Consider the following 25,087-nt stretch of genomic DNA (forward strand, 5'->3'; position numbering starts at 1 on the left):
GTAATCAGAGACTTCACCTCCACCTACTGACCCAGACAGCACATATACAAATTCCCTCTAACTGCAGGCCGTGTTCAATCTGCGGAGGGGTCAACAACACAACAACACCCTGACGCAGCACTGGCTCTGACTGGGCTTCGGTCCAAAAACCATGCATGGGCATCGAAGGGTGACCACAGGGTCTCAGTCATCTGAGGCACAAGGTCGATTGACTGTCTGTCTCTACTTATCACCCAGACACTGGCGTGATTTAGCCTCCGCTAGGCTAAGTCTCTGCCCAGCAGTTAGGTACATATCAGCGGCTCTATCTGGTCTCTGCAGCTGGGGTTTCTGCTGGGCGGGGAAGCCTGCCTGCAGGCAGCCGGCTTCAGCCCTGCTTAAGGGAGGAATTCCACAGTTTTGACACCCGTGGCGCCTCGGAAGAAGGGGGATTTCGTCAAAGGATGGAAGGAATAAGTAACCCATCATGCTGTGTCAGACGGAATCCTCCCACCTAACGCTCCGTAGCGGAATGGGATTAGTGCATGGCGGTGACATTTGAAAAACCCTTATTTCCCTGGGCTAATAGTTTGGTAGCACTTTACTTCTGGTGTTTATATACGAATGCTGTGAGTTACATTGCGACTGGGAGTGCCATTTCATATGTTCGTGATTGCAGTCCTGCAGACGCACGCACGCCCAGGAATATGAAGTATGCTTCCGTATTCCATATAGCGATAATATCATACATGGTAATTAAGATTAAGAACAGGGGTCAGACCACAGGGTGAGCCGTGAGCAGTGCAGCGCCCCAGAATCAGTTAGGGGTTAAGTGTCTTGCTCAAGCGGGTTGAAACCTTAGATGCCAGCAACCCTCCAGTCGCTGGCTCACATCCAGCTCACAACCACCCATCTGCATGGGTACCGAACCGGTGACCTTCCGGTTGCTGGCTGGCCACTCTAACCACCATGGCTACCTGCCGTCCCTAGGGAGTTGTGGATGGCTTCCAAGGGCCTCCTGCCATGTCACTAACATTTCTGTATGTCTACGGTGTTCCCTTAAAGCAGTGGCTCAAAATATCTCCCTTCCTCTTGCTCCCTCAGTGTCTGAGAATTAGCTTCTCAAATTGCTGACAGAACTGTACATGCCTCAGGCCAAACCCATCAATTCCAGCGTAGATGGGATGAGTCTGGTAGGGGAGTAAGGACAGTATGTGTTTGATACCATTCCGCATTCCATTCCATGCATTACAATGAGCCTGTACTCCGATATCTACCTCCACCAGCTTCCCCTGGTGTGAATGTGACCCTTTATATCTGTACAGCCCCAGACACTCGTAGCTGCTGCTGCTCTGCCTGCACCTGCCTGCACGCTCACAGACGCTGCAGCACGCCATAGCTGCTCTGGAGTGACAGAACGGGGGCATCTCTCAGCACCGTGCAGCGCTCTGTATCCCAAGCATGTGACAGGCCTGACACAGGCGGTCAGCAGATAGAGAGAGAGAGAGGCAAGGAGAGAGAGGCAGGGCGGGAGGGAGAGAAAGAGTGAGAGATGCAAAGGGAGAAGGAGAGAGAGAGAAAGAGAGTGAGCAGGTGCTAGATGGATGGGAGGGCCGAGAGAGAAAGAGAGAGAAAGGGAGAGAAAGTGGAAAGAGTAGGGCTGAAACAATTAATAAAATAACCCATCAAATTCAATTACAAAAAAATCCTCAATTTGAAGATTTGATTAGAAGATTAAGATGGGCAGGCCTGACCCAATCCAGGCTGACGGCCAGACACGGCAAAGCTGAGCCACTTCGGGTGTGGCTGCTGTCCTGTCCCCCTGCTTTAGCTTAACAGGCTAAGGCAGTGTTGTGGCATGCAGGAGATCCAGGTTCGAATCCCGTCCATTGCAACATGGTGCTCTATAGCTGAGAAGTACTGACTCAGGACCACAACCACTGTAGCTGGCTTATCTACTGCATCTGTGATCTACAATGAGGTTATCTACTGTATACAGGAGTAATTGGACTGTTGTAGTGATTTGGCGATCTTTATCAATGTGTTGTTATGAGTTCATCTTCATATATTTTTCCACAGCCACTCCTGGCCTTCAACAGGATTTACTCCAGGTCTATTAGGTGCTTTCGCCTCCTCTACACCCCCCCCCCCCCCATGGTCCTTATGAGGCCAAACAGTTTAGAGTGTGGGTGGGATATTCTCATCATCCAAGGGCTTTAGATGGCTAGCAAACTTGGTGGGTGGCAAGCATAATCCATGTTAGCTCGCTGTAACCGCACAATCGAATGGATTTGTATAGTGCTTTTTACAAATACAACTGTCATAAAGTGCTTAAGTTGCCAGAAGCAGTTGGGAAACCAGAGAATTTGTGTCTCCATAGTTCGCCACATTAAAATGCAGAATTGTAAACAAACTGGAGATCATACTGCCGTAGAGACTGATCTGTGGAGAGCAGCCACAAATGGACCTGCGATCCAATCTGAACCCATTGATCTCTCCTTATCCCCTCAGGACAGTGGCCCAAAATCAACACAACAAACCAAACCCCAGAAACACTGAGCAGCTAGGCTTTATCAATCCATTTTACACTCATTACCTGGCACTGTTCCCATCTACAGCCATCAAACAACAGGACTTCGAATGCAATGCTGACATTATGTGGAAACCACACTGGGCTTCATGTAGCTAAAGTTATGAACACCGACAGAGCAGCTCTGAAGTGATTAGTCAAGTGAATCAATAAAAGCGATAAAAAAAGTGAAGTATATTTCCTTCTGGCAGAGTCACTGTATATAACAATAACTAACATCCATAAATAAACACGGTCTGACGCAGACATTCAGCAGTCTATAGAGTCTGACTGTATTTATTCTCTGATGTCACAGTCTAAAGTGTCCAATATTATGGACCCATCCTCCTGGGCCCAGTGTTTACTGTTTTTCTTTCTTTTCTTTTTTTTTATCTAGATTATTTTTGCTATCCACTGTCAGGCTGATTTCAGTCTGATTTCCCCTATAGTACTCAAAATCTGACAGATAAATCTGATCCTCGGTCTCAAAAAAATAATCTGGATCAGTCAGATTAAAAGTTTTGAAATACTGGTGTATCGAAAGAAAGACACAAAGAGCCTGTGTCTGTTCCATATTACTCTGATAAAAAATATAATCTCCATCTGAATAAAACAAGTGTGATTTCTTGCAATTCTTACATAATGATGAGTAGTCTTATCAAGGAATACACTCAGAAATGGTTGATGCTGTGCCATCTCATCTGTTCATCTGTTTGCAATCTTTAGTTAGCTGGAAAAACAGTGGCTCTGACATCCCCTAGTGGTAGAATCAGCTAATGACAAACAACACACTTCAGAAATGTATGACCCTCAAAAGATCCCAAACACTCAGAGCCAACTGTATACCTGTGAGTGGAGGCTGGTGGAGGTAGAAATCGGAGGACAGATTCATTGTAATGCATGGAATGGATTGAGGAATGGTATTAAACATGTGTGATTTTATGTGTGCTACCTGTGTTCCTCTCTCTTCTCCTCCCAGCTCACAAAACTGATGATGAGCATTTAATGAGCAGAAATGACTCAAGACCAATTAAAATCTTTCCTCTGCACTCTGAAAATGCTTCGGTGTACTATTCCAAATACAGCTTTTCCTCTAGCTAAAATATTAAATGAGACTTCCAGTGTTTAGTTGAATAAGGAGTGTTTCATAGTCATAGGCCAGAAAGATTTCAGATTTAATTTAGAACAAAGCTAAGGTACTTGTCTTGCCTCTTGACAATGAGGACGCTGACATACACACTAATAAAAATAAGCCCACATGAAAATGACTCTGCTCTCCGTCTGTGCATGAACTCTTAATATGATGATGACTCACATGGTTTCTACTGAACATGGATAATCGTTAATGACAAAAATTGACAACTGAGAAAGTCTTATGGTGTGAATTGTGCACTCAGTAAGAATCTATCATCTGGCCTCTCAATGACCTCTCTCATCTGGCCTCTCAATGACCTCTCTCTTCTGGCCTCTGCAAACACCTCACATCTCATTACACATATTCCTTCACACTGAAATCACACAGTTCATAGAACTCTGTAAAGAACAGTTCAGGTAACTATTAATACCACAGAAGACATACAAGACAACCTTTTAACCATCTGTTTGAAAATGATTCACTCTCTGGTTTTTGTGACGTTTCTCCTAATATGAATCACGAACACAAACTGTAACAGCCATTGACCAGAAACATCATTCATTCATGAGTATAAAATTAAAACAAAAGGCATAGGTAAAGTTCTCCAAACATGAGTTTCTCCTCAAAGTGAAAGAAAAAAAGGTGAAATGTCATGAGTTCAGGTTGTGGCTTATGCCTTAAGCTATCCTCTGAGATGCTGAAACACACAAATGTACTTTCACACCTGCCTTCAGCCAACACACACTCTCACAGCCCACCCCCCCCCCCCTTCTTCTTGCTTGCTCCATACTTCTTGCTCCAAAGGTCACTGTGGGGTCAGAGCTGGAAGGTGACACTGAGGGTGACTGACATCATGGACACCAGAACAAAAGTTCAAACTCAGCTTGAGTGATGGCTGTCCCAGCAGAGCTGACAATGACATTTCTATCCAGTGATTTCACTGCCAAACAGCACAGGCATCCTACCCATACTGAACAAAACAGACAAGGGGAAACTGGCACTATACAGTGTACTGCTGTGGCTGGCTCCATTTTGCAGTGCATACTTGTTAGTGCATACACACGTTATTGTCATAGGTGGCGGAGTCTCATTCAAATGTGTTAGTTCGGTCAGAGTTTCACATCATGCACATACGTGAGCGTATCAGCTCCAGACAGCTCAAATCCTCACTCCGAAACTACGACATCAAGACCGAACTGGAACCGAACCGCCATAGTTCCGTGAACAGTTTTCAGGGTGCTGCACCAAAAGAGTGATGAAATGCACTGCCACAAACGTACTGATCATAGACCTGCAGACAAAATAGGCTACAAACGGTGGCGTGACATGTTGGTATACTATTATTTATTTATTTATTTTAATATGTTTTTAAGGCATTTCTGCTTTATTGGGATAGCGATAGTGGAGATTGACAGGAAGGACGGGTGAGAGAGGAGAGATGACATGCAGGATATGTCGATGGCCGGAATCGAACCAGGGACCTTGCGATGATATGGTATGCGCCTTAGTGTGCTGCGCCACTGAACGCACCCCATGTTGGTATACTTTGGCCTTTACACAGCATGCAGTAGTGATACCATTCAAAAACCACGGCTCTTTGTGCTGACATGTTCAGTACAGTAGGCCATCTTGTGATACATCTGTTACATTATCTTATGGTCCTCTGTGGCTCAGTTGGTAGAGCATGGCATTAACAACGCTAAGGTTGTGAGTTTGATTCCCGCTGGGACCATACATACTGAAAAATGTATGCACTCACTGCAAGGTAAGTCGCTTTGGATAAAAGCATCAGCTAAATGGCATATACACTGCTCAAAAAAATTAAGGGAACACTTAAGGGACACATCAGATCTTGATGAACGAATTATTCAAGTTGAAAATCTTTACTGATGTACATTGTATAATTTGTTGAGAACAAAATGACGTAACAACGGTCAATTGAAACCAAAATCATCAACCCATTGAGGGCTGGATTCAAAATCACACCGAAAATCAAAGTAAAAAATTCAAATCACAGGCTGATCCAACTTGTGTGAATTTTATCACGGCAACTCATGATGTGATTCAGTAGTGTGTATGGCCCTCGCGTGCCTGTACACCATGGGTCTCAAATTCGCGGACGATATTTTGTGGCCCCCTACTTGACATCAAAGTTTAGTCTTAGTGCGGCACGCACCTTTTGGCCGAGTCGTTGCCCTGGGCGTTTTATATTTTTTTATCACTTATGGGCTACCATAGCTCAGGCTTGTGACAGCTTCCGGTGTTGTTTGTTGACAAGTTAGCCAATGCAAATTAGCAATGTTAGTCACTTGGTTGAAACCTGATTCCGGAGTGACACCAAGTGGAAGGAAAATATATCCTGTCACCCAGTGCAAGGTACAGAGGACTTAGGAAGTGGGCGGACTCAACAAGAGTAATCAGTGACCTAATAAAGACAGCAGAGTGTTGCAATAGGAAAGGGAAAAGAATTACATGGATAGCAAATAGCATGAGATGGGCGGCATGAACAAAAGCTAAATGGTGGTTAGAACCTGAATATTATAAAGAAGAAGTTATAGATTATTTTTGCGATCGCAAAAGAAAACGAATTTACCAAGAACAATTTAATCAAAAAGAGCAAGACATAAAACATGAGACAATGCACTTGATGATAAGAATTAAGACAGGTGGAGTAACATGGACACCAGAGTTAGCTCAATGGTATCCAGAGAGATTTGGTAGAGCAGAAGGATGTGTAGGATGTAAACAAAAAGAAGAAAATCTAGATCACTTTATTTATGAATGTGAAAGGTATAAACACCTGAGAGAACACGATTGATAAATTTAATAATGATAAGAAAAACAAAGTGCTCAAAAAAGCTATGAACAATGATAAAGTTTTCAAATCCCTCTCAGAATATATAGAAAGAGCACACTAAATAAGATCCCAAATACTCAGGTATTGGGATAAAAACATGTAAATATATCACAATGGAAATCCCGCCTTAAGGGTGCCCAAAGCGCTGTAAAAGTGTATGGTAGGCAGAAGCCAAAGCATTGATAGTAGTTTTTTTTTATTAACTTTTTTTCTATTATTATTAAATGTGTTTTTTTTTGTCACCCAGCCCCAGTCATGTCTTTCTCAAAACCTGCCGTGAAGAGAAAGGTTGGCAACGAGCACAGACAATTTCAGGAAAAATGGGAGACGGAATATTTTTTTGTTGAGCACAGGGGCACCCCGACGTGTCTTATATGCACAGAGAAAGTTGCGGTGCACAAGGAATACAACATCAGACGTCATTACTCAACTAGACATGCTGAGGAGTATGCAAAATACCAGGGAGATGAGAGAGAGGGCCGGGTCGCCAATTTTAAAAAATGTCTACTGAGGCAACAAGATTTTTTCAAGAAAGCAAGCAAAGAGAATGATGCGGCAGTCGAAGCTAGCTACGTGGTGAGTGAGATGATTGCTAAGGTGGGAAAGCCATTCAAAGACGGCGAGTTCATCAAAAAGTGCATGTTATAGGCTGCAAGTATAGTCTGTCAGGAAAAGAAGGGTCAGTTTAGCAACATCAGCCTTTCAGCCAACACAGTGGCAGAGCGCATTTCTGACCTGTCAGGTAACATATACGATCAACTGCGTGAAAAAGCCAAACATTTCTGTGCATACTCAGTCGCTCTTGATGAGAGCACAGACATCACTGACACTGCGCAGCTCGCAATGTATGTCCGTGGTGTTGACGACAATTTTGAAGTGATGGAGGAGTTGCTCACAGTGACTCCAATGCATGGCCAGAACACCGCTCAGGAGATATTCCGCCAGCTGTGTGATGCCATTGTGGATGCCGGTTTACCATGGAAGAGGTTTGCTGGAATAACAACCGACGGAGCGCCATCAATGACAGGGAGGAGAAATGGACTGGTGGCACATGTTCAAAGAAAACTGGAAGAGGAGGGTGTGGAGGAGGCCATTGCTCTGCACTGCATTATCCATCAGCAGGCCCTTTGCAGCAAATGCCTGAAGTTTGACAATGTGATGTCTGTTGTTGTGAAATGCATCAACCATATCAGATCCAGGGGCTTAAAGCACCGGCAGTTCCATGCCTTTTTGGAGGAAATAGAGTCAGCATATGAGGATGTGCTCTACTTCACCGAGGTACGTTGGCTCAGCAGGGGGAACGTCTTGAAGAGGTTTTTTGAGTTGAGAACAGAAGTGAAAGCCTTCATGGAGAAGGATGGGATGGCTGTTCCTGTGCTAAGTGATCCCAAATGGCTCATGGACTTAGCATTCTCCACAAAACTTGTGTTATGGAAAGCCCAGCTCTCTCAGACAAACCTCTGCCATTTCCCAGCATGCAAGGCACTCATGGATGCGGGCACACCATTCAGTGGTGAGAAGTATGCTGATGCCATTGTAAAGCTACAGGAGGAATTTGATCACAGGTTTGCTGACTTCAAGACACACAGAGCCACTTTTCAAATTTTTGCTGACCCCTTCTCCTTCGATGTGCAAGATGCCCCTCCTGTGCTTCAAATGGAGCTAATTGACCTGCAGTGCAATTCTGAACTCAAAGCCAAGTTCAGGGAGGTGAGTGGTAAGTCTAAAGCTGGCGCACACACCCCCATCCTCATCAACGGGACTGAGGTGGAGCGAGTCACCAGCTTCAAGTTTCTGGGTGTCCACATCCCTGAGGACCTCTCCTGGACCCTCAACACCTCCACCCTGATAAAGAAGGCTCACCAGCGTCTCTTCTTCCTGAGGAGACTAAAGAAGGTCCATCTATCTCCTCAGATCCTGGTGAACTTCTACCGCTGCACCATCGAGAGTATCCTTACCTACTGTGTCACAGTATGGTATGGCAACTGCTCGGCATCGGACCGGAAAGCACTGCAGAGGGTGGTGAAGACTGCCCAACGCATCACCGGTTCCTCACTCCCCTCCATCGAGGCTGTCCAGGGCAAACGATGCTTGCGTAAGGCACGCAGCATCGTCAAGGACATCTCTCACCCCAACCACAGACTTTTCACCCCACTCCCCTCCGGGAGGCGCTACAGGTCTCTCCGCACCCGAACCAGTAGGTTCAGAGGCAGCTTCTTCCCTGCGGCTGTCACCCTGCTGAACTTGAACACTACACCTACCTGACAACCTACTACCCCCGCAACCCCCACCCCCCCCCCACCCGGACAATTGCACTATTGCACTATACTCCCCTCCCCTGCTCTTACTCAATACCACTGCTCTTCTGTTCATACTGTTCATAATGCACATAACCTATATTTTCCTTAATACTACTGCACATACTGTACATACTTGTTTATACTGTTTATACGGCATTCCATATTTATATTTATTCTGCATCTACCTCATGTTACTGTTAATACATATATACTGCTAGACTGCATTACTCATACAGCTCATATGCTGCTACACTGCTCATACTGTAACTATTTATTCTGCTATAATGCTACTGCTACTCACATACTGCTATACTGCACTGCTATATTATACTGCTTATATTATACTATATCATACTGCACTACTACTGATCATATATTGCACTACCTGTAAATACTGTTCATTGCACTTTCTGCTATTTTGCACTTCTGGTTAGACGCTAACTGCATTTCGTTGTCTCTGTACTTGTACTCTGCACAATGACAATAAAGTTGAATCTAATCTAATCTAATAAGGAGAGAGCAATTGTCTGTGGCCACCACATGCAAAATCATTACCTTTTTGGGGGCTGTCTTACTTTGCCTCTCCAGTGCACCTGTTGTCACTTTCATTTGCACCAAAGCAGGTGAAATTGATTCACAATCACTTGTGCTTCCTAAATGGGCAGATTGATATCCCTGAAGTTTAACTGACTTGGTGTTACACTGTGACGATTAAGTGTTCCCTTAATTTTCTGGAGCAGTGTATTAAGGTGACCATGTTACAGTACATCCTCTTTTTGTAACCATGCATAATTCTCTTTCCTCTTTGAGGATTTGAGTACGTGATTAAACAGGGAATGCTGAATACAGGACCCCCATCACTGAACAACCAGACAGACACCAAAACGTTTTTTTTTTTATTCTCATTCATACAAGAAGACATGCCAATCAGACGGACAGGCAAGAATGGTGGGGGATACTTGCAGCTTTTACTCTCTTTCTCCATCACTCCATTCCAGTAGTGACTAAATGAGAGTGGAGTTATCAACTTCTCTCTCTCTTTTTTTTTTTTTCCTTGAGTCACTCATTCCTACAAGTCTGTGGAGTGGGCGTCCACATTCACAGCTCACTCTAACGCAAGTCCCCCCTCTCAGCCCGCTGGGGCTGGTGTGTCTATCAAACCATCTGCCCCTCCGCTTTTCCTTCAATAAAACCACTTTTTTTAATTCACCAGTCATGTGACAAGCACAGGAGGCTTAGCACGTAGGGGCCTTAACATGCAATGTTGAGCAGCCAAATAGGGCATCACTGGGTGACAATATCATAAAAACCTGTGTTTTTGTGATTCAGTGTCTATTATCCCCATTGGCCTTTAATGTACTGTGTAGAGTCAGTTGCAGCAACACTGTTTTCATATAATTTGCTATTCAACACTCAACACTATATCAGGGTGAAGAACCATATAGGGGATCAGATACTACAGTTTGTTTCTCTCTTGTGCTTGTAGGCAAGTCAGAGAATTGGATGACTTTGGATTGCATTGTGTAGGATTTTCTATCTGAACTTTTTTTATGTCAAAACCCCCCTGCGAGACAACACACGTATCCTACCCCCCCCCCCCCCCCCCTCACCCAAGACAACATATATGCACACTCCCAGGGAGAGAGCAGAGGGTCCCTAACCCTAACCCCTGGAGCAGCTGTTACCCTATGTATCAACAGCCTGAGCAATGGTAAGACCTTTACCAGGCTATGGTCTTCCAAAACTGTACCATGGCATGTGTTTAATTATTGAAACATTTTGGGGAGGCTTTTCAGCATGATTGGTGTCTGACCTTGGATTTCTTGACACTCATCATGACGTTGCCAAGATCTTCCATATCAATGACAGACCCAGGCCTCTTCTTATCAGCCCCAGCAGAGTCTTCATCACTGCTAGACTCCAGCAGCTCCTCCTCCTCCTCCTCCTGCAATCAGAGAGAGAGAGAGTAAATGGCCCTGTTCTAATACTTCATAAATGCATCCTTCCTTCCTCTTGATAGGTGAAAGCGATGCAGTGGAAAGCTTGCATTGACATATCCACTCATATTAGAGCAACTCTTCAAGGAAGAGTGTTGAGCTGTGTTAAGGTGTGAGCAAGGATGTGAGTGAGTGAGTGAGTGAGTGAGTGTGTGAGTGAGTGAGTGAGTGTGCATGTGTGTGATTAAGTGCAAGTGTGCGAGCGAGTGAGCGAGTGAGCAAGTGAGCGAGCAAGTGTACATGAGACCCGTTCACTTCATAAGCATCCCCTGATGGGGCCGAGCCTCCTCCATAAATCCAACTAATCTAAAACACATCCATGACTTAACATGGGACCATGTGAGACACATTTATTACAGATCATTATTTTTTGTTGCACTGCTTGATTAAATTAAATAAGAAAAGCATATGCATATTTATGGCCCTTAGGAATTCATCACAGTGTGTGCCTGATTAAAAACGATTTTGCCCACATGTGCACTGGCAGGATTAAATGCAGGCTAACTGAATGTGCGGTAGATGGATCAGAGTGATTATGCCTCACTGTAGTTTCTGCTCCCCCCCCCCCCCCCTCTCCCTCCCCCCCCCTAAGCTGAATGTCACCCCTGCTGCTACCAGTGCCGTAGACAACAGGCGTAGAAACGAGCAGCTAACTTGAAAAGCCTGTCACCATGACGACAGGAGCAAGAAGGTGTATGTATATGTGTGTGTGTGTATGTATAGTAATAATAGTCATAGTAGTAACAGTGACGATGAAGAACAAGTTCTCATATGACTACCTTTGAGCATGTGACATATTTAAGACTTTGGAGTGAAATGTCCCTTTAAAGAGTAGTTGAGTCTTACCTCAGAGCTGGACTGTTCAGAGGCTGACTGATCCTCCTTGAGCTGCTCCTGGCCCTTCCTCTTGCTCTTACAGGAGCCACCTGTCTTACAGTTTCCAGTGCAGGGCTTCTTCTCCCCCATGGCCAGGGCCCGCAGGCGGTCCAAGAGCTTGTCTTTCCAGGCCTGGAAATCACCCTGAATGCTGCCATTACGGCTCTTCACAACGTTGCAGTCGCCCTCTCCCCTGGTCAGAATGCGGACACCGCTCAGCATCCACAGCCATTTGTCCACGCTCTTACTCACCTGAGGAGGAGGAGGGGGGCGGGGCAGAGACATGTTTTACACTCAATGGGGCAGTTTCCCGGACATGGATTAAGTCTTGGGCTGAATCACATTGTCAATGAAAAATCTCTTTTGAAGACACGTTTTAGTCTCGGACTTAATCTGAGTCCAGGAAACCAGACCACAGGGAAAACAGCGGGAGAGGGGATGGTACGGTATTGTAGAGGCATAGACGAGAACACTGGAGGCTATGAAGCATTGATTTAATTATCAAAGTAATCATGCATGTGTATTGAATGAATCAAGCGCACACTGAAGAAGGCACACTTCCAAACGCATCCATGCAATAAACTATGATTGAAAGTTTAACAATTGGAGTGCTGTCCATTTTATTTTTCTACAAGGATGCAGCACCTGAACAACACTTTTTGATTAAGATTTGAGTGAGCTTGTTGTTCTTATAATTAATTACTGTATGAATAAAACTGACACAAGTAGGTCATAAACACAACTGTTGATGAATGTATGTGCATCAGAAAATAAAACGATTAAATAAGTGTTAACAGACATAGTGGATATGATATGGACCGGGGGAGGCTGGTGGAGGTAGAAATCGGAGGATGGGCTCATTGTAATGCATGGAAAGGAATGAGGTCCTCCGAATTCTGACTTCACCAGCCTCCCCTGACAAGAACATAAGATATAATCAGTTTCTTACTGTATTATAGTGGCCTGTATACACAGAGTTGCCCAGCCCAAACACGGCATATTTCAGGCCCGTCAAGTATGTTTTGCCGTATCTAAAGTCAGTGGTCGCCTCCTCCAGCCACTTGCAGAACCACTCAGCGTTCTCTGTGGGCTCTCCGTCAGTGTACGTGGCCAATAGAAACACACAGATCGACTTGTTGGTGCACTGAGGAGAGATGTCATAAAATAATTCAGCCACAGACATGGACCTCGCTTTCCAAGCCAACAGATTGAAGGTAGGATTCAATCAGACAGAGAATAGCCCTATATGATTCAATATGATGAAGTGTGGAGAGAAAATCTGTGCAAGAGCAAATTGTAAATGAACTGAGCTGTATAGGGCAGAGTAAGGGTCCTCTAGTACTGCCCCATGGCCCTATGGTGGAGTGCCTTGATTGATTGCTGGCCACTGAGAGTCAACACACTGGCCAGTAACTGTTTGTAACTGAATCTAGGGCCGGCAGGCACCCCCTGGCCAATTCTCTTTGGGAAGATTTTCATCTCTTAACTGTATCGTATCCCCTTGAACAAATGGAAATTTTCCCTCCTACTACGCCAGCCGACCAATCTCCGAGTCATTTCTCAGACGCTTGCACAGTGCTGCCCCACAAAAAGCAATACTGATGAAAATAATCAATCTTGCCCCGGTTGAATAGGGTCTGTTTAACATATTTCTCCTCCATGCCAGGCAAGCTGTTTGAAGAATTTTAAAAAGTGGAATTTTATAAAGTGGCAAACTTGGACTGGAACATGATGTTAGTGTCAGACTACAAAAATGTGTAGCTTCTTTTTTCTTTTTTTTTTCATGCTGACATGTCAGTGAATATGAGCTGAATTCACCTCAGAGGCCAAGAGAAGCAGATATTTCCCGGAAGCATGTAATTAAACACTTCATGTGTTAATTAGTCACTTACCTCATCAGAGAGTCTGTCATCTGGATCATAATCTTTCATGTCAATCACTTCAGCTTGCAGGCCCAAAGTCTGAACCCCTTCTGCCAGTTCTTTTGCAAAGCCCTTGGACAAATGGGGTCAATTCCAGTTACCTAACACTACTGCATATACACAAAAACAATGCCAAATATGGTCCACCTTCTTAGAATTCAAGGATTTTTCCATTGGATATACTGTAGCATGCTATGCAAAATGGCTAAATCCATGGCAAAAGGAAATACTGGTAAAAACAAATGTTCAGCAAAAATAAGCACTGACTTTACCTACATTTCACATAATTGTGTATTACAAGCAAAGCCTGAAGGTTATATGGTATTATCTAAAACAATGATAATGTACTATACAGTATAACACAACACAGTATACAAGATAATATTCACATTTTTGTTTGGGAAACATTCATTCATACTTTTGCTGTTCCGGTCTGTGATCCATAGAAAATCTTAACTCCAGACACATGGTCCTCTGTATCCTCTTCAACAGAGTAGCCATTCTTCTTCTCTGCTTTGTCGAGCCAGGGGCTAATTTCATTGGAAAGGTTTTTCTAATTGGGGTTAAAGAAGAATACAACACTTAAGGCGCATGAATACTGCTTCTGTATATTTTAGATTAGATTAGATTAGATTCAACTTTATTGTCATTGTGCAGAGTACAAGTACAGAGACAACGAAATGCAGTTAGCGTCTAACCAGAAGTACAAAATAGCAGAAAGTGCAACATACACAGCAGCATCAGGACGATGGGCTCATTGTAATGCAATGCATGGAACGGAATTAGGAATGGTATCAAAAACACCATTCATTTGATACAATTCGTCATTCCATTCCATGTATTACAATGAGCCTGTCCTCCGATTTCTACCTCCACCAGCCTCCACTGAGCAGCATGTATATGTGACGGGGAAGACATACTCAAAATAGCTAAGCTAAAGGCTATGGCCTAGCTTGGGGAGCCAACTCTAGGTCTCAGGCAGGACATCTCAGTTGTGTGTGATTCAGGGGAGGCTCGTGGAGGTAGAAATCGGAGAACGGGCTTATTGTAGTGCATGGAATGGAATAGGGAATGGTATTAAACATGCAAACATTCCACATTCTGTTCATTGCTTTATAATAAGCCCGTACTCCGATTTCTACCTCCACCAGCCTCCCCTGGTGTGATTCTATTATCACCTCCTTTACACATACACAAAACAAGAGCAGAGTAATAACAATCATATGTTAAGCAATGCAAAGCAAAAAGTGCATCAATATCTACTGTGTGTGCCTAATGGATTAAGGGAGTGCTTGGCCAGTGGGACAAATAAAATACATCTGCTAAGGTCTACTGACAGCTCACAAAGACACAGCAGGCATGGCCATATCATTGGCTGCTCATATGGAGGAACAAACATGGATAGTGGATAGCAAATTACTGTACCCTTTTCATTGCCATCTTCAGTGAAAACCAAATTCCAACAAAAACGGCGGCAGCGCTGTACAAATACAACCTGTTCTGCCATACCGACAAGAAGAAGTAGCCTTCTGAGGTTTTGCCGACATTCTTTGTTGTTCCTGAACAGTGGAATGAGGAAGAGTTAACAAATGATATTGTAAACAAATGATTCATAATGTAATTCCTTAACTACTGGTATACAGGCGGATCTAAAACCACGTGCTACTTGCATGTGAGGAAGATGTCATGCAGTGAGAGTCATGCATGCTCCACTGATAATGCATAAATAGCAGTGTGACACATTTTCGATATCTGCTAATTGCTCGAAGTGGCAGGATAATTACATTTTCCCTGTGTCTTTCTATCTAGCAACTAGCTTGCAGCCTCGAGACAGGTCACACTGTCCACAATGTAGCTACTGCACCTCAGCTAACCTTAGTTTTAGATATCAAGTTATCTCTGTTGTACACTCACCCTCGATATCAGCACCAAGAGAATAGGTTATACAATCCAAAACTGCTAAAGTGAAACCTAGTAACATTGCCGGTTGTATCTTGTTCGCTTTATATTGTGACAATAATGTTGAAAAAAGCTTGATATCAAAGATCATCAGTAGCAGGACGCTGCCATGTTGTTATCATAGTAACGAAGTGCATTTTGGGAAAAACATTTTTATGAAATATTCGTTTTTGTTCGTTTGATTACTTTTTGTTACCAGACTTTTACCAGACTTATACTTTTTTAAGCTAACGCTTAATGTTTAATATCCGCTATCTACATGAGTTGCTTCCAAATTAAGATGATATTTGAGAAATAGTTTTATTGTTTTTGGTATTGCTTACTCCCACGTGCAAACAATTTAGTTGATGTAATAGTACGTTACATTTAAAAAGTGTTATTTTAGCAGTTGTTATGGTTCGGTATTCAATGTATTTGTTTGAGTGTAAAACTAAACTTCCACAAGAGGGGACCTAACATTCGGAACGTTTGTACATTTACCTCGGTTTCCGTCCGGATTTTAAGTGAAACTCATAGCACACCAACGCCGCAGCATAATTCTAACTGCGACAGAGTATTCTGTCTAAATTATTAGAAATATGTCGATATTTACACCAACAAATCAAATTCGACTCACAAATGTGGCAGTTGTAAGAATGAAAAAGGGAGGAAAACGATTTGAAATCGCCTGCTACAAAAACAAAGTGATGAGCTGGAGATCAGGAGCGTGAGTATTTGTGACCTCGAGTTACAGTAGCTAACTAGCATTTATTAAGATCAGAAATATACAGTAAGTTAAGACAACAGATTATATCAGCATCAACAATATTGTTGAGTAAACCAGCTGATACTATTGCCAATTAGCCCTACGTGCATGACTCAGCAGAGAAGGCGTTTTCAATACATGTATGGCTAATTGCCAATATGTCAAACTGATATGTGTACTGGTCATAGTCTGCGGTGAACAGGGTCCAATATCATTATCATGTCTTCTCTAGAGAGAAAGACTTGGATGAAGTCCTACAGACAAGCAGTGTTTTCAACAACGTGTCCAAGGGTCAGGTGGCAAAGAAAGATGATCTGACAAAAGCCTTTGGAACAGACGACCTGACAGAAATATGTAAAGCAGTAAGTACCTGCTAGAATACATATGATATGCATTAAATGAGAGCCAATGCCACTCTCATTATACTCAAACGCATAATATGTTGTATTGTGTCATTGTGGTGTATTATCTCAATATCTGTCTCTTGTCTGTAAGATTTTAGCAAAAGGAGAACTCCAGGTGTCAGACAAGGAGAGGCAGAGCCAGTTGGAGACGAGTTTCAGGGATATAGCAACCATTGTGGCAGAGAAATGTGTGAACCCAGAGACCAAGCGGCCATATACAGTCAACCTCATAGAGCGAGCCATGAAGGACATCCACTACTCTGTCAAAGCCAACAAGAGCACCAAACAACAGGTGAGGCAATGTGTTGCCAATAAAATAAGTTGCAGTTGTGAAAGACTAAGTATAATACGTCACGTAGAAATCCAAGGCACTTGGACTTTTTATTGTACTTGTGGAAAAATAAAAAGCCATAGGTTTACTTTACGTTAGGTTTATTACACTTAGTTTTACAGGGACAATGCACATTAACAAGCATTATTGTTAATGTGCCCGTTTTAGCCAATGGGCTAATTTTCGACTGTCGTCCCTAGGCAGGTGTTTAAAAACATTTCAAATGCCAGTTCAAACAAATATAAAACACAAAAGACAGACAAGAAAGACACACCAATTATAGCAAATAAGAATACACAATGGACACCTAGAAGCACATGAAAAGTAACACACAGCAAGCAATCGGACAGAAGGTAGACAAAATTAAATAAAATAGACACTAGACAATTGCAACAAACAATAAAAGCAACCATATAACAAAACCCAGGACAGGACAACAAATAACAACATAGGATAAATTAAATTTAAAAAAAATAAAAAAGCAACCAACGCATTACTACTAACATACATACACATATGTGTACACACTATAGTGATGATAGTCTCGTTCCCAGACACTCCCGCCCAAATGTGCAAAAGGTCTGGTGGACCAACGTGTCAAACTTCGCCTTCATTAAGCCAATAGAAAGAGCGTTGAAGCCAATGGCTATGCGCCATGTGTTTTTATCTTGCATCAATCAGCTCCCACAGCACTTCCACCCAGTGTTTGCGCACCACAGGTTTCTGATTCTGAGCTACGCCTCGCAGCCGTGTGATTCACTGAAATCAAATGATAACAAATACTTTACTCAGTAAATTCACTCCCACTAAGGCCAGGTTTGAGTGGTTGTTATTCCAGGCTTATATGTGCTTTGCACAATAGCCTGGGGATGAGGTTAGAAGGGACAGCTGAAGGATATACTTACATGGTTGATGTCCTACATACTGTAGTGATGATGATAAGAACAATCTTAATTACTCTCCATGAGGTAAAACTACCGTTCATTGTTCCACGCAGGCTTTGGAGGTGATCCGACAGCTGAAGGAGTCCATCCAGATCCAGAGGGCCCACATGAGGCTGCGTCTGGTGCTGCCCGCCAAGGATGGCAAGAGGCTGAAGGAGAAACTCAAGCCCCTCTTGAAGGTGGTGGAGAGCGAAGACTTTGATGAGCAGCTGGAGATGGTGAGAGACATACCCCTTTTGGCCCATCACACACTCTCTCTCTCTCTCTCTCTATCTATCTTTCTCTCTGTCTCTTTCAAACACGCACACACTCTCTCTCTCTCTCTCTCTCTCTCTCTCTCTCTCTCTCTCTATCTTTCTCTCTGTCTCTTTCAAACACGCACACACACTCTCTGTGATAGAGTGCTACACACACTCAGTACTCTACAGTTCCATGAAAGCATCATGTCAAAACATACAGTACACAATCTATGACATTGTATTATATATAAAGCAGTTGAAGTTATATGACAATGTTCACACTCTCTTTCTCCTTCTCTCTCTCTCTCTCTCTCACTCGCTCTTGTCCTATTTCTCTCTATAACTGTCTCTCTCTCTATCCATGTCTCCTCTCTCTCTCTCTCTCTCTCTGTCCGTCTCCATCCCTTCCTTCTTCCCGCAGGTGTGTCTAGTGGACCCTGGCTGTTTCAGGGAGATTGATGAGCTGATTCGCTGTGAGACCAAAGGCAAAGGCTCCCTGGAAGTGCTCAGTCTGAAGGACGTGGAGGAGGGAGACGAGAGGCTGGAATAGCCCATAGAGCCCCAGGACCATGTACAGTACTTCTCCTGCATACACTACTACCACATGCTACCTGCCACACAAATGAATAACTTGTCATCAAAGAGAGCTATTTATGATCCTTATGTTAACCAATGGAACCCTTATTTTTTTCCAGCCACTGTATGGTTGACGATGATTATTTTCCCAACTTGCAAATGCAGAACACATGCATGTTATCATGCATCATTTGAGTTCTGTGAACCATGTTCTGTTTTCTATTGGTTTGCAGAACATTTTGAAGCTTGAGGTGTTATTTAACAGTTTGACCAGCAGAGTATTGTTTCACTATCAAGTCTATTCATAAACACATTTAATAATGTAGATTGTGATGACTTCAATGCCATGGTTTTCCCCTGCCTTCATTTAATCCAGTGTGCCATGTAGTCATTTTGAAAAGTGATATTTTATGAATAGTTCATTTAACACCATAAATTTTACAGTTAAAGTTTCAGTATGTATATTTGCGCTTTAAAATAGTACTAAATGGTCATGATAAATCAGTAGCGATCAAAGAATTGGATCACGTGCTAAAGGACGTTTAGTGAAGAGCTCTGTTGTGGTAAAAAAATTAAATAAAAAGTGCTGTCTAAAATCTAGTGTCAATGTTGAGCACTGGCCTTTACCTACCTATTTTATGTTTAGTTTGTTTACAAGGATATGGACATATTTGCCACTATTACAAAACGTAACATATTTAACATTTCAAATTTACAGTGTGGCCAAAAACGGCAGCGCAAAACTACATGCTTCATCAAGTGTTTCCTTGTAAGTTATTGCAAATAAAAATTTATTAATCCATTTTGTCTCATCATTTATTGTTTTGTGGATTCAATTACATTACAATTGCTTTGTCATTCTGGGGTATTGTGTGTGGATTGATGGCAAATTATTTTAATTTAATCCATTTTAAATTGAGTCTATAACACATCAAAATGTGGAAAAAGTGAAAGGGTCTGAATACTTTCCGAAGGCACTCTATCTGCCGATATATTTCTTTTCATTGGTGAAATACTGAAATAGTCTACCAAAACATCTCTAGCCTATCATCACTGGTGGGAGGAAGTGCCAATGCATTATTGAGACCTCATCTGTAATGTCCAATTGTTTACATTTACATTTTTAGGACATTTAGCAGACGCTTTGATCCAAGTACATTTGTCACTAAAGTAAGTGAATCATCTATACATCAGTCATCATAAGAAAAAAAATCTATGCTAGGACCAGGTGCCACTGGGAGTCACTTACTAGAAGAAGGAATGATAACTTTCTTTTCTTTTCTTTTTTTTAATTAACAGTAGAGCTGTACAGAGGGGCAGGGGCCCAAATTGTTGAGCAAAAGTTGCGCTATTTGTGGGCTGGTGAAAGCCTCGCAGGAGAGAGAGAAAGAGAAATACACTGTGTTGAAAAACACAAAGCAAAAAGCAAATTGTAGATTTTTAACATTTTTTATCACAATCTGACCATTACAATATGCTATGGAAGTCATGTGTCATAAATTGTAGAATGTAAACATTAGGCCTACTGGAGACAGGATGGACAGGTAGATAATTAATGGTAAACATGTCTAGTTCCATCCTATGTGGACTGTTTTGCCCCAAGATTAACAATTCTTTCAAAATATTTATAATCAATATTTTGTCATTTACGCCCCCAAGGTTAAGTTTGTAAGTTAAATATAATAGGTCACAAAAGAACTCCTGCCTTTGTGTTAGTACAATCACCCTGAATTGACTGTAGATGTTTCACCCCAAAGTTAACGTTTTCAAGATAAATATTTAAAGTAAATATTTTGTCATTTACTTGTATTTAGCCTTGATGTCAATGAGAACATTTTTGGGTCATGATGAAGGCATAGATAAAACAAACAACATCATCTGTGAGAATACTAACTCAGACACAAGCAGGTTCATTTTAAATATGAGGGGATAGTTTATTATTATAATAAAATTAAGAATAAAGTATAGTATAAAAGTACAAAACAAGTGTGTTCAGCACCATCCCATTTGCCAACTTGGATCTATCAGTCAATCACATTTATTTGTATAGTGTTTTTTACATAGATCAATGTCACAAAGTGTTTCACAACAAGAACAATACTAAACATTACTAAACAATACATTGGATCATCAATTTCCCACAAAATATGGGGAATAGAACTGGGGACATCATTAGCCACTGTGATTCAAAGAGAGGATAAAACCTACAATGCCACTACTTCAAGAAACAAATACAAACATTCTGTCATCAGTAGTATCTTATGTGAGTTTCCCAAGCAAATAAATCAAAAGCTGAAGTGCATATTTCCTTCATGGCGCACTGTCTGTGCATATGCTTCCTTCCACAGATACCTTTTCTTTCATGTTTCACAGTCTGTCCATTCACTTCATCAGCTTGTCCCAATTGATGTGTCATATGTAGGTCTTTGTTGGGGTGGAGGAGCGCACAGAATCTTGTTTGCTGCATACTCCTGAGGATTTGCCTAGCACGTATATCACAGTTTTACCCTTCTTAAAAGTACAGCACTGTGTGATGGATGATTAAAATATAACACATGCATTTCCTCATGTCACCTTAACTCATCGTGGGCCACCAGAAACGTTTCCGAGGACCGCCAGTGGCCTGCGGGCCGCACTTTGAGAACCATTGGTTTAAAGTGTTTTAGAAAAGTACTTTCTGAATGGTGAAACCAATATGTACAGAAATACCATCAAAGAAAAGCTGAGAATTTAGACTTTAACATTATAGTAACTGTTTGATTTCAAATCCAAACTTTTGGAGTGTAGAGTGAAAAGAAGAACAAATGCTTCACTGTCCCGTTACTAACGCAGGGCACTCTACGTATCTGCGGGTTATTTTTATTGCCCACTGTGATGTCTCAAAAGACGTAGGATTCATCAACATAAATTAACTGGTTCTATATTGCACAATAAGCAGTAGGACAGACAGTTTGGCCATATCAAGGTTACTTTTACTACATAGTCCTACATCACTACTACACTTTGTTAGTGTCATTATGCACCTCTAGAGCTCCATGCCAACAGTTAGGGCATTATTTGAAAATTGCACTTAAAGCATATACAGATATTGTAATGATAGATTTGTATGCTTCCAAGAGAAGAATTTACATTGAAAGGAAAATCCATAGCATTATAGGTCACACCAATACAAACCAAGAGAAAACCACAAGTCCCTTCACATTTCAGACCTAATAGTCACAACTAACAGCACATTTCACTCTTCTTTGGCTTGATGTTCATCTATAGTATTCAGTTTGGTATCGTGTTGTTTCCTTATCACCTACAGTAGTAGCATATTCTATATTCAACGTTGTTCTAAGTGTGTCATTGCGGTAGTAGAAGTACGCACGGTCATTCACACCAAATGGAACATTGTTACATGAAAGGCCCTGGGGGAGACTGTCCTTCCCTTTCAGACACACACTGATGTCCGATTATGCTGGCTGTATCTAAAGGTAGTGCGGATGATTGTTTGAAGGGGGGACTGTACTCCCTCCTCTGACTGTACTACAGACCCACTTACTACAGACTCACGTACTTGGACAGTAAGGCATCTGGTACTGAGAATGCCTCCACCTATTGTCGATAGGGCAAAAGAGATCCATCCTATGTACAGAGCAGCGCCCCAGTCCCTCTGTAGCTCCACAGTGCCCCCTAGGGGCTTGCTGGTGTGATGACATGTCCAGGCTATAGGAATGAGCATTAGTATTCCAGAGAGAACAAAGGCCAGCCCAGAGGCGGCCTTCACTTGGGCACGTGCGGGGAACCACACTGCTCCAACAACACTGATGACAACAGCAAAAGCCCCCACACCAACGGAAGACATAATAAGGGCTCTCCATGTCCGGAAGTTTCCAGATAAGGACAACAGAGACTGGTAGAAAGAGCAGTGCATGATGCCATCATGGCCAAGATCCCAGTGATCCCATCCCAGCCACACCCCGTCCCAGTAGGCAGGCAGCGTGGCTGTGGTGTTGTCCAGAGTGCCACTCACAGTCCACAGGGGAAGGCAGCGGGACAGGGTGGCACAGAGCCAGCCCACGAAGCTCAGCCCCAATGCAACCAGCTCGACTTCTCTCCTCATGACTGTGCTCAGATCTGCACGGTTTCTTTCACGGCTTTAACAGCTGCAACTGATTAGCTGGTCGGGTGTCTGTGAGTGTGTGTTTGTGTGTTTGTGTGTTCATGTGTTACGTTGAAACTTGTCCTCCCGGATTCTTGAAAAGAACAGGGCGTGGGACCGTTTTGACACGGTTTCAAAACAATCCCCTTTTTTTCAGTTTTGCTGCTCAGACACCAAAACAAAGATAGCACTTTGTCTTGACTCCTAACACTGCCTCTTGGGTCTTGTGCAGAAATGTAACTGGTCATGGAATACAACCCAGTGGAGGCTGGTGGAAGTAGCAATTGGAGGACAGACTCATTGTAATGCATGGAATGCTTATTTTAGTCTACATACATCTTGTGTCCTTTTCTTTGTGCCATACAGTGTCAATCCTCTTATTTTCTCGAATATGATAAATTCAGAAATACATTTTACTTTATTCAAAATGTTTATTTCAAATAGTCTGACAAAGGAGAATGATTTGTGGACCTCTTCAATAATGTCAAAAGTGAACATTTTCATGAAGAAAAACAGAAATCAGCATTATAATAAAAATTACAAAAATGTGACTCTTTATTTGACAGTCCAATTAGGGGACCAGAAAACAAATTTGATTTGATTTCAAGCGTAGATGTGAGACAGCAATTTCAAACATATGGCCAGACAATACAGAAGGACATACAGTTGCATAATACAAAAATAGATTATTCTCAACATGTAAACCATGCTTGCGTTGTCTCTTCAGTGTTCAAACATGCATCCTGCCTGTTGCCTGAAGGAGAAACCCTAAGGCAGGGGTGCCCACACTTTTGTATTGGGCGCCCCTGCCCTAAGGCCTTCTTCACACATAGTTCTTAATAGCGTAGCTGCTGTGAGCGGCTGTCTGGGCCAGCGTGTACCTGCTAGGCGACGAGTACTGTGCCCTCTCGGGGGGGCAGCTGGTGAATAGCACCCCCCCTCCACAGAACAAAAGACCAGAGGTCACCCAGCCCACGTAGATGGCAGCCCCCAGCTCCTTCTTCAGCACCTCGGGCACGCGCGGGTTGTAAAAGTCCCTGATGATGGAGTTGGCTGTCCAGGACACGGCCACCACCGTGGTGAGGCCGGCCAGGGAGAAGGTGACCGCAGAGGCCAGCACAACGCGGGCCTTGACCCGGGGGTGGCTCAGGCAGTTGGTGCAGCGGGCGCCCAGGAGGAAGATGAGGAAGGCCAGGCAGCCCAGAACCAGGCTGATACAGATGAGGCCACGTGCCGCCTGCAGGTCGGGTGCCAAGTCCAACAGAGCGTCGTAGATCTTGCATTGCATCTGGCCTGTGTGCTCGTACACGCAGGTCATCCACAGGCCCTCCCAGAACACCTGCATCACCACCAGGTGGGTGCCGATGAAGGCGGTCACCTTCCACATGGGCAGGGCGCAGATCAGGATGGTGCCCGCCAAGCCGATCATGGACAGGGTGATGCCCAGCACCTCCAGAGCCATGGGACACTGCCGCTGACTCGGACCTGGGGACAGACAAAACAAGAAAATAAAGTATTGTCTTAAAGACAATGTCTGTCGACACTTCTGAATGAACTTTGGGGAATGATTATGATAAAACAGAATGCATTTAATTGTAAATGCTCAGTGGGAGACATTGCCAACGACACACCAATACAAACCAAGAGAAAACCAAGTCCCTTCACATTTCAGACCTAATAGTCACAATTAACAGCACATTTCATCCTTCTTTGGCTTGATGTTCATCTATAGCATACATGTATGGACAAACCTCCCATATGGCAAAGTGTTTCACTGTGGTTTTCCAGTCAGCACAATGAATGAATGAACAATTATGTTTCTGGGCTATCAATGATGGACAAACATGCTGATTAATAAATAGCAATGCATTCCCTTGCATTCCTAAGTGGTTCCTCAGTCCTCTTGTCAATATTGACAAATTAATTCACATGTGGATGTTTACTGGGAAGGCTAGTGGAGAAATGGAATGAAGAATGGTATCAAACACACATTCCATGAATTACAATGAGCCCGTCCTCCGATTTCCATTCCCTCCATTGTTACAATGGTGGCATTGTTGTGAGTTATATCATAGTTTTCGCCACGAGGACCTAATAACAGTGGTATACA

The 25,087-nt window shown here is 43.0% G+C and overlaps 4 protein-coding genes across 5 annotated transcripts in view; 1 reads left to right on the forward strand and 3 right to left on the reverse strand.

Moving 5' to 3' along the window:
* The window catches only part of tyw1 (tRNA-yW synthesizing protein 1 homolog), a 63,514-nt gene extending 47,871 nt beyond the window's left edge, over positions 1–15,643 (reverse strand). The window contains exons 1-7 of one of the 2 annotated variants that reach the window (XM_083696283.1): positions 15,550–15,643; positions 15,061–15,194; positions 14,054–14,188; positions 13,606–13,707; positions 12,663–12,857; positions 11,684–11,965; positions 10,654–10,785 (exon numbers count right to left, since the gene is read on the reverse strand). In XM_083696283.1, coding sequence (XP_083552409.1) covers positions 10,654–10,785; positions 11,684–11,965; positions 12,663–12,857; positions 13,606–13,707; positions 14,054–14,188; positions 15,061–15,194; positions 15,550–15,616 — 1,047 coding nt within the window. In that variant the 5' untranslated portion in view covers positions 15,617–15,643. Of the gene's footprint in view, positions 1–10,653; positions 10,786–11,683; positions 11,966–12,662; positions 12,858–13,605; positions 13,708–14,024; positions 14,189–15,060; positions 15,195–15,549 lie in introns of those variants that run through there. The other variant, XM_083696284.1, reaches the window with a different exon arrangement.
* A 461-nt stretch (positions 15,644–16,104) lies between these two features.
* sbds (SBDS ribosome maturation factor) lies at positions 16,105–19,629 on the forward strand. Its single transcript, XM_083696295.1, has 5 exons — positions 16,105–16,300; positions 16,572–16,701; positions 16,835–17,035; positions 18,072–18,236; positions 18,679–19,629. Exons 1-5 carry the CDS (start codon positions 16,173–16,175, stop codon positions 18,805–18,807), a joined length of 753 nt encoding a protein of 250 aa, XP_083552421.1. The 5' UTR covers positions 16,105–16,172; the 3' UTR covers positions 18,808–19,629.
* A 1,132-nt stretch (positions 19,630–20,761) lies between these two features.
* On the reverse strand, positions 20,762–22,991 carry LOC310823438 (claudin-4-like). The gene has a single exon (XM_083696300.1). The coding sequence runs from the start codon at positions 22,936–22,938 to the stop codon at positions 22,267–22,269; it is 672 nt and encodes a 223-aa protein (XP_083552426.1). The 5' UTR covers positions 22,939–22,991; the 3' UTR covers positions 20,762–22,266.
* An 809-nt stretch (positions 22,992–23,800) lies between these two features.
* Positions 23,801–24,439, reverse strand: cldnj (claudin j; the record flags this gene model as incomplete). Its single annotated transcript, XM_083696305.1, has 1 exon — positions 23,801–24,439. The coding sequence occupies one exon, from the start codon at positions 24,437–24,439 to the stop codon at positions 23,801–23,803; it is 639 nt and encodes a 212-aa protein (XP_083552431.1).
* Positions 24,440–25,087: the final 648 nt, after the last annotated feature.

Source organism: Argentina silus (assembly GCF_951799395.1).
Source record: "Argentina silus genome assembly, chromosome: X".
Classification (NCBI taxonomy): domain Eukaryota; kingdom Metazoa; phylum Chordata; class Actinopteri; order Argentiniformes; family Argentinidae; genus Argentina; species Argentina silus.

Coding starts and splice junctions, on each gene's coding strand:
- sbds (XM_083696295.1), top strand. CDS start 16,173: ATGTCGATATTTACACCAACAAATCAAATTCGACTCACAAATGTGGCA. Junction 16,301..16,571: donor ATGAGCTGGAGATCAGGAGC/GTGAGTATTTGT, acceptor TGTCTTCTCTAG/AGAGAAAGACTTGGATGAAG. Junction 17,036..18,071: donor ACAAGAGCACCAAACAACAG/GTGAGGCAATGT, acceptor TGTTCCACGCAG/GCTTTGGAGGTGATCCGACA.
- LOC310823438 (XM_083696300.1), bottom strand. CDS start 22,938: ATGAGGAGAGAAGTCGAGCTGGTTGCATTGGGGCTGAGCTTCGTGGGC.